The sequence below is a fragment of the Carica papaya genome, chromosome 7 (genome assembly GCF_054855325.1).
Source record: "Carica papaya isolate Zhongbai chromosome 7, ASM5485532v1, whole genome shotgun sequence".
In the NCBI taxonomy this organism is placed as follows: Eukaryota; Viridiplantae; Streptophyta; class Magnoliopsida; order Brassicales; family Caricaceae; genus Carica; species Carica papaya.
The window spans coordinates 449989-460327 of NC_142315.1; the positions used below are offsets into that span (position 1 = coordinate 449989).

Genomic DNA, 10339 nt, shown 5'->3' on the forward strand with positions numbered 1-10339 from the left:
TCTGAAACTTAAAACTAAACTGAATGATGACGTGGATTTTTAAATAAACTTTAAATAATTTAATATCATTAATGTTTAAGAAAATTTCTTAATAATTAATAAAATGCATGTTATTTGGTATTATATAGTTAAAGACTTGTAATGTAAGAGAGTAGCCACTCGAGATGGAACGGCGCGTGAGACCAGCCATTTTAACTGGTTAATGTGTTTTGTTCCCCCCTCTGCTTTTTAACCGTTTCGTGCTTCACCTTGTCGTCTTCCTATTCTCACCACCCACCCGATTCGCGTCACTCGGCGAAATGCAGACAAAATGAAACTGAAATTCACATGAAATGAATTTTCTCTCCAATCGTCCGTCTTTATTTTTTATTTTGTTTTTCACTCTGCACGCCGCAGACGCTATATATACACACTCATTGCACCCACAGCAAGGGCTATGCCAAGACTCGCAACAATGGCTTCTTCATAGCATTGCTGCTCAGTTCTTCGCCAGTCACATATTTTTTTATTTCTCCCCGGGAAGATTCCGATTCCGGTTCCGGTTTTTGAAATTCGGAAACGTAAAACATAAATGCTTGTATGGCGAAGGGCAGGAAACTGACCGCGAGCCGGAGCGAGCGGTTTATCGGGAGCTACAGTATCGGTCACGGCCAAGGTGGAACCGGCACTGATGTATCCGAGCTCCGCGAGGAGGACATCTGGTCAATGGTCGACGACATCGCCGACCGGAACGAGCAGATTCCCGCTAACTCTTGCGGCGAGTGGGACTCACGCGCCGTCGAGAGCAACGGCGGGTCGATGGAGGGATCGGGATGGGGTCGCCGGAGGATCGCGCCTCGGGACGAGCGCCGCGCTGGCGGATTGTCCCACGCGTTTGAGGATTCCGCCGGAGGAGTCAAAACGGCGTCGCCTCGGATCGTGCACCAGTTGCGCGGGAACGAACGAGGAGGCGGAGCGGCCTCGCCTCGCCACATGGCGACGTCCGCGCCGGTTAACGTTCCGGACTGGAGCAAGATCCTGCGCGTCGACTCGGTGGAGTCGATGCACGACTCCGACGACGGGCTGGACGATCGCGAGTCGGAGATGGTGCCGCCGCACGAGTACCTGGCGCGTGCGTACGCGAGGAATCGGAAAAATGGTGGGGCGTCGGTTTTCGAGGGAGTAGGTCGGACCCTCAAGGGGCGAGACATGAGGAGGGTGAGAGACGCCGTCTGGAGCCAGACCGGATTCGATGGTTAAACGAATCGAAGACATGATTGGGGCGGTTAAACCAAGTATAGACCGGCTTCGGTGGTTTAAACCAACCATGAATTAAATTAGTATTGGTTTATATGATTATAAAACATTTTTTCTTGGGCTGAGTCGACTCTGCCCCGAGGACGAGTTCATTCGTGACTGGTTTTGTTGGGCTTCCTCCTTCCTCATTGTCAAAATTTTACGGTAACAGTAAATTATTTTTGCTACAAAATTCTAAAAAACCCAATTAGTCCGTAGATAGAAACAGTTAGTTTTTACAATATTAAACTCCATAAATGCACAGATTCAACCCTACCCTGCATAATAATACATGAGATGTAAAAAATATATTTTTACACTTGTTGAAAATGGAAGAGTGTGGAGAAGAAACGAATACAAAAATGTACGAGAAGTGTGTGGGGCCCGATAGCCAGGAGAAGGCCACAACCACAACCCCATTTTGCTTTTTAGCGGAAGGTGATGGAATGGTGCCCCTTGTTAAGGGTGCGGGTCCCACATATTTGGGGAGATGGCCCCCACCTCGAGAGGGTCCAAGTGAAGTCTGCACAAACTCTCGCTTATTTGTTTGCCCTTTTTCAAGAAAATGACTTTTTTTTATTTATTTTTTTAATCGTTTGCCGTAATTATTTTATTTAAATATTTACTAATTAAATTGATTTACAATATTTAATTTAATAAAAAAATTATTTAATTTATTCGCATAATATAAATTATTTCTGTTTTTCACTTCTTAACCGATGTATTAACAAATATATATATATATATATATGTTTGTCGGGTCCCACAAAGTTTAGATGCCATTGATTTTGTGTAAATTCTCTTTCGTTTGTATGCCGTTGATTTTGTTTTTGGTTTGCTGACTTTTGGATATTTAGGTGGGCCTACCTTACTTTCATGGCTTTGATGGAAGAAGCAGAGTTTCAGATTCTGGAATAATCTGGATTTTTTCTTATATAATTATATTATATATATATATATATATATTTATGGGGATTCATTACGTAAGATGACATGACTTGATAGACAGGAACAGAGCATTGAGAAAAAAAAAAAAGATCATCATGAGTTCATAATCTAAAGATAAGGCATGGAATCTTTTTCTCTTTTTAATGGTGTTTATGTTTTTTCATTTTATTTTCTCTCTTTTATGTCTAAAATAAAATTTAATTCACTTTCTATATAGCATATATACTTCTTTTCATGTATGCACATATATATATATATATTGTAAGTTTTTCCTATTAGTGGGCCAAAATGTGTTATGCATAGATACACATGTATGTAAAGCCCATGTAGAAATTCAAATGGTTGGACTTTTGAGTTATGGGTTTTCTTTTTTAGGCCTCTTTAAGCAAACCAAGAGAGGCTTTTAATGTGGACCTCCATTCCCACTCCCACACACGAATTCTTCGTTTCCTTTTCAAACCCATTTATATCGTAAATATGATTCAACACTTCATCAAATATCACGTGACATCTAACATAAAAAAAAAAAAAAAAAAAAAACATATTCTTAGATTGTTCCGAAACATTCAATATTATATATATATATATATATATAAAACCCACAATGTTTCTCTCTCTTATTTGTGTTCTTCCTCATCCCTCTCCTTCCCTCAATGTGCTTTCTCTCTTTCTCTTTTAAGCTTTGTTTGGATAAAATTTAGTAATAATTAATTAACGTATAGTAATGACAGTAATTAAATAACAATAACATAAAAATGTAATGACAAAATATTTTTATATTCGGATGATGGTATATTAATGTATGTTAATGACATATTTTTGTTTGAATGATAAAATAGTATAGTTGTATTTTTAGTTAAATTATTAATTTATCCCTACATATTATATGTAATAGTAAATGATATAAAAGAAGTATGTAAGAAAAAAAAATATTTATCAATATAATTATATTTGTATTTAAATAAATAAATAATAATTATTTATATTATCATATTAATTTAATAAATTTTTAATTGTGAGGACATATATATAACTAATTAAATTAGATGGGGGGTATAATGAGAAGTAAATAAAATGCCCACCAAATATCACCAATTTGGTGATTTAAAAATTCACTCTAAAATTTACCAGTCAAATACCATTTGTTACTATTGGAAGTTGAAACGAACACGGTTTTCTCACGCTCGTAAAATACCATACGTTAAAATTTTACCATTTACCATGATCCAAACACAGTGTTAAGGTCCCACATAAATGACAAAGTTTGATTAATACACTGTGAATTATAAGTAGTGCCAGTTAAATCTAATTACCAAATTAATGAATATGGTTATTATGAAGGTAAATTAATGAATGTGTTATGTACAAGTATTTGAGATTCAATTGAGTGACACGGTTTATAATAATGACAATAATAATCATTACATTATTATTATTTAAATAATTAAGAGCCTTAATTCCAGTGTTCTAATTGAATTTGTGAAATTCTTATGGTAGTTTAATTTCATATAGAATTTTAATATATTCACTAGTAAATTATTAAATTAGTTCTAAAATTTTGAAATTTATTATTTCAATTTTAATGAAATAAGAAGGTCAAAATTTAGAGGCTTTATAAAGAGTAACTACTCATTTTAAATTTTAAAATACTTTATAAATAAAATTTTTTGAAAAACAACTTATTTTAATTATTTTAAAATTAAAAATGAGTCATTTTTTAAATGTTCCAAATATAATACAATCATTTTAATTTTTTTCTATTAACAAATATAAATAAAAATAAAGTTTTGAAACATATCCAAAATCGGTGGATATTAGATTACGAGGTTAACAATTCGAGCTTCTCTCATTCCAAGATATTTTACAAGTGTAAAGGTGGTGCAAAAATTTGTAATTATATTCTTTTATGATGTCTTGTTGTGTAACACTCCTAAATTTTCGGAGCGTTAAATGTACCCGTTGTCATCCCTTAACCAAATCATAACTATTAAACAAACACTTTCTGTATTCATCTACTCATTATACATCAAATAGTCCAATTCGTCAAATTTAAATTCAAAATATCGTACGTTACAACCACAAATACCAAAATGACAAGTGGAAACTGTTTTCAAATGGGATGTTAAATTGTAACTTTACAAGTGTAAGTTAAGATGAATCTATACGGTTTGATTAATCCGTTTCCTCTAAGTGTTGTACTGTAGCTGGTAATCCCAGTTCCATCCCATGTACTACTGTATCTGAAAATGACATGGAATGAGCATATTCTAATCCAGTAAAATGAATTCGAAACGTAAAATAAAGTATAAAAAAATATTTACATTTCTAGCCTGACATCCCCCCGTGTAATCCTACTCAATGTGCAAATATACACTAACCATTTACTTTCACCTGTCTCCCTCAAAAGTCCCCAACCCTTCTCTAACTAATTAATAATACTGACTAGTCTATCTCTTCATCATCATTAATATGTCATGTACCTAGAGAGACCTAACCAGTCCATCTTTCACAATCTATGACATTTATATAAACTTACTCTAAACTTGTATCCAAAGTATGATGATCTTACACATATATAGAGTCATTCCAACCACATCGACAATAGAATATCCACATCGGTTACTCACCATGACCCAGCAGAAACACAATAACGGCAATCCTAATTGATACACTACTAGAGCAGTTCAACCATATAACATATGCACACGCTGACCTTCACTCGGCCACACACACACCAACACTACACCACCCCTCATTCGGCCGCACTCACATACACCAACGTAACAACACCCTCACTTGACCACACACACACCAACACTACAACAACTTTCACTCAGCCACACACACACACATTAACACCTCAACGGCCCTCACTTGACCACACACACACCAACACTACAACAACTCTCACTCAGCCACACACATACTAACACCCCAACGACCATCACTCGGCCACACGCACACACTCTAACCCCCAACGACCCTTACTCGGTCACACATCTCCACCAAACCAGCCACACACACACACGCACATCCTTACCACACCAGTCCTCACCTAACATCCACCAATTGACCATACACACACACACAGTTCTGCCACTGTTGGCAACCCACCAGCTACCCCATAGGCCACCATCGTGGGCGACGGTGCCGTTGCCGGAGCACGGCAGCGACACCATACTGGAATTCTGAAATGAATCCAAAAAAAATTTTAACACCGATTTTGGGTTTATTGGGGTATTTTTAGGTACATAAAGCGTATTTTAATCTTTGCAATAAAATTCAAAAAATTCAGGGACTGCTAGTATGTGCAATAGAAAGTTTGGTGTTTTAGACACCGATTCGAGTAAGAATCCCTCACCTTATTTTCTATCATAGAATTAAAACTTAATAATTGGTAATACGGTATTTTATGTAATTTAGAAAACTTTGAGAATAACTACAGGTTACTAATAGGGCTGAAAATCGGTTAGTCATTTATTTGTTGTCATGTTTAACTGATTGTTGAAATTACAACTTTAAATATATGATGATATACCGGAATGATTAAATGATTCAATTGTGTTTCCTTGATATATATATATATATATTACTTATATTGTGTGATTTACAGTTAATTTGTAAAATTAGTAATTTATATACAAATGAAAAATTATTTGGTTATGTGAATTAATGAATGGTAGCCTTACTGGATATCCTAAGAGATGGTAGATGGACCGAATATGTAGGAAACCTTACCGCGAACATTGTCTCATATCGAATGAAGTATCAATGAATAGTATTTTTTGTACTCATACCGGACGAGGTATTGAGGGATGGTTATTTTGGTGCTTATATCGGATGAGGTATGAGAACGGCTAGTTTGTTGACAATGTTGAATATGAGTTCACGCATAATGAAATATTCTTATGAGCCCTCAGGGATACCAGTAGGCAAATAAAAAGAGAAAGTTATTGTTTTTGTTCACTTGAAGATATGGTTGAAATGTTATTTGAGTTATTGTTTCTATAGGTCGATCTTAGAAATCTCGCAATGGTAAATATATTTAATAAATGATTCTCTTTATGATAAATGAATTTATTTAAATTAAGAGGTTCATTGGTTGTTTTTATAATTTTTACCAATTTTCAGTTTCTGTATCGGTGAGTAGTGTGATATTCTTACTGGGCTAATGTAGTTCACTTTTTCATTAAGTATTTCAAATCAAGAGGACTAAGACTCAAATCTCGATTAACAAGAGGGTTGTGAATAGTTCACCACCTGGACTCCCTTCAAAAGCTAGTAAAGGTCATACTAAAATACTCAGTTATTGGTTTTTTATTTATTTTCTTAATTTTTATTTGTTCTTTTAAAAGAGACATTTTCATAACCTTATTTGAAACAGCTCGTGAACTCCAAATGAGATAAATTATAAATTTAGTGCAATGAATGATTCCGAGGAACGTGGCTCTGATACCACTAAAACGGCTCGTGATCCAAATGAGATAAATTATAAATTTAGTACGAAAGCAAAATAAATAGTTAAGGTTTATATTCATTACATAATAATTTAGATTACTCAATAGGGATATGAGAATGATCATTTTAAAAGAAATAACGAAAAATCAAAGAAATAAATAGAAAATAAATAATTGGGCATCCTACTCACAACTCTCTTGTGAATCAGGCTCTAGATCTTGATTCTCTTGATCTGAAATGACTATGAAAGAATGAGCTACACTAGCCGTAAGAATATAATACTACTCACTGACACATAAATGAAGGTTGGTAGAAATTATAAAAATAACTATTAGAGCTCTTAATTTAAGTAAATTCGTTTATCATGAATAAAATCATTTACCGCATACTTACCGTAGCGAGATTTCTAAAAAAACTAACTTATAAAATCAATAACATAAACAATATCAAAATCTTATATTCAATCAGCCAGAACAACGACTTTCTCTTTTATCAGCCAACAGGTATCCATGGGGGTCCATAGGGATGTCCCCATTCGCTCAAAATTCAATTTTGAACACTTTCATGGTAAAATCAGAGCAAAAGGACCAGCAGATGAGCTGGAAACCGCGGACAAAGTGCGAGGGCGCCGCCGCAAGAAAAAACAAAAATCATCTCCAATGAGGCCCTTCATGATTCCCATTTCGTGTAATTTTTCCACCATTGTAATCACCATTCATTTCTCTACAGGCTGATCGAAGCAAAACACCCAACCATGAAGGTGAGCCAGCAAAGTCGCCGCACCAGAGAACTCCCCTGCCAGTAAGTTTTGATTTTTTGACTTTTTGGCCAACCGAGATCCCTTAACGTGTTTTCTCATAGGGATTGGTACAACTGAGATCCCTTAACGGTGGAGCCGCTGTGCCAGAATTCTGGAATTGGCCAAAAAAAGTTTATAACACTGATTTTGAATTTTTTTTGGGTATTTCTAGGTACTTGAAACATGTTTTAATCTCCAAAAAAAAAATTAAGAAACCCGAGAACTGCCAATAGGCGCAGTAAAAAATTTAGCGTTCGGACACCAATTCAGGTAAAAATCCCTCACTTTATTCTCTATTATGGAATTAAAATTTAATTTTAAATAATATGTTATTTTGTGAAACTTAGAAAATATTTGTAATTAATTACAGGTTACTAGTAGAGTCAGAACCGATTACTTATCACTATTTGTTATGTTTAACTGATTACCTGATTTTATAATTTTCGAATGCATGATAATGCACTGAAATTGGTATGATGTTGTGATTGTGTTTTCTTAATGCATGTATTGCTTGTTTTACGTGATTACAGTTAAATTGAGAAACTGAAAATTAAAGATAAACGAGAAATTATTTGATTAAGTAGATGGATGAACGACAGTCTTACTGAATATTATGGGAGATGGTGGACGGATCAGGTACATAGGGAACCCTACCGTGAACCTTGTCTCATACCGGATAGGGTATCGAGAATTGATAATTTGGCTCTCATACCGGACGGGGTATGGGGACGACCCGTTTCACTCTCATACCAAACGGGATATTGAGAGATGGTGTCTTTTGGCGCTCATACCAGACGGGGTATGGGAACGACCCGTTATTTGAAAATATTGAATAAAAATTCATGTATAGTAAGGACATCTCTATGAACCATAATGGATAGCAGTAGACTGATAGAAGAGAAAGTCGTTGTTCTAACTGATTGAATATAAGATTTTGATATTGTTTATGTTATTGACTTTATAAGTTGATTTTTTTGAAAATCCCATTACAGTAAGTATGCATTAAATGATTTTATTCATGATAAACGAATTTACTTAAATTAAGAACTCTATTAGTTATTTTTATAATTTTTACCAACTTTCATTTCTGTGTCGGTGAGTAGTGTGATATTTTTACTGGACTAGTGTAATTTATTCTTTCATTAATAATTTTACATCAAGATGATCAAGATCTAGAGCTCAATCCACAAGAGGGTTGCGAGTAGGATGCTTAGTTGTTTATTTTCTATTTATTTCTTTGATATTTTATTATTTTTTTTTAAAATGGTCATTCCCGTAGCCCAATTGGATAATCTGAATTATTGTGTAAGGAATGTAAACTCTAACTATTTATTTCGCTTCCGCACTAAATTTATAATTTATCTCATTTGGAGTTCACAGACCGTTTCATTATTGGGCATTCTAAATTATTGTGTAAAGAATATAAACCATAAATTCTATTATTTCGTTTCCGCATTTAATTCATGATTTAATTTCCTTTTAAGTTCCGAACCACTACAATATAGTTGACAAAATATTAATGTAATTTGCTAACACACATCACTTAAATAAAGATATTAAAGAAAAGAAGTACCTCCCATGGTATACATATATATACAGTGGGTTCCTTGAATAGACACTTTCTATTCACTTTTTGATAATTGTAACTTTAAAAAAATGTGAATAGCAATTTTTGACTAAAGCTTTAAAAAGTTTTTATTTTTCATAATTTCTTAAAATAAATTTAACTAATTAATTTATTTATTGCAAGTTGAGTAATTAATGATTAATTTATTTCCAAACTTACAAGTTAATTTCAATACTCAAAATTATTAAACTTTACATAAATAGCTCGCTCTCATAATTTACCTCGTTTAATATTAAGCCCGAATTCATAAAATGTATCAACAATTCTCTCGTAAATTTTGTTAACTTCTTCATACGAAAGAAATAGTAAATTTAAATTAATATTTAAATTACGATATAGTCAATTATAATATATATAATTTTAAATTAAAAGACCTAAAAACAAAAGGGATTAAATTAAAAATTAACCTAAAATTTATACACATCATACTACTAATAAGATATTATAAAAATAAATTTCGTGCATTATAAAGTTATTTGTAAAATTAATTCAAAAGAATCAAACTATAAAAACAAATAAATACAAATCAATATATTGTAATTCAATGAATATTAACCGAAAATTAAAAAGGGAACAAGGTTAAATGCATGTACTTTGAGATGATTTTGCAATCAATTGTATGTATATATATATATATTTGTTCATGGCAAGTGTCTTGAATTCTTGAACAGTCACGATTTAAGCATTAATTTACGTGGTTTAATTAGATTAGTTTAAGTACATTCTTGATTTTGTTTAATTATATATTAATTAATATGACACTTTTAATTCATATACACAAATATGTATATATATATATGTTTTGAAAGAGAAAAATAGATTAGAATTGGGTTATCTTGACTTTCTATATTTCATCAATTATAATTAGGTTAACCATGATTTCCTATATTAAGATCTAACCCAATAATTATGATTAAATTAAATATTTAATTTACTTCATATTTTTCTCATTGAAAATTTGGTTAATTTATGCCAAAATCTAGGGGAGAATTAGGCATGAATTTTGGTGTTTGAGTTGAAATTTGAACAAAAAAAAAAAAAAAAGGGAATTAAATTTTATTTTAATATATATATATATATATTTGTTATAAACTTAAAAGTAAAAAAATAATATAATAATAGATAAAAAAATTTTCTTCAAATTTACAAAATATCTTACAATCTTGATTTCTAGAGATAAAGAAAATTATGTATTAAATTAAAAAGATTATAAATTTAACAATGAGGTTATG

The 10339-nt window shown here is 32.7% G+C and overlaps 1 protein-coding gene across 1 annotated transcript; it reads left to right on the top strand.

Annotated features, from left to right (window-relative positions):
- Positions 1-408: 408 nt before the first annotated feature.
- Positions 409-1478, top strand: LOC110808030 (protein S40-5-like). Its single transcript, XM_022033355.2, has one exon. The coding sequence runs from the start codon at positions 580-582 to the stop codon at positions 1237-1239; it is 660 nt and encodes a 219-aa protein (XP_021889047.1). The 5' UTR covers positions 409-579; the 3' UTR covers positions 1240-1478.
- Positions 1479-10339: the final 8861 nt, after the last annotated feature.

Excerpts from the sequence above, each read along its gene's own strand:
- LOC110808030 (XM_022033355.2), top strand. The coding sequence starts at position 580 with ATGGCGAAGGGCAGGAAACTGACCGCGAGCCGGAGCGAGCGGTTTATC.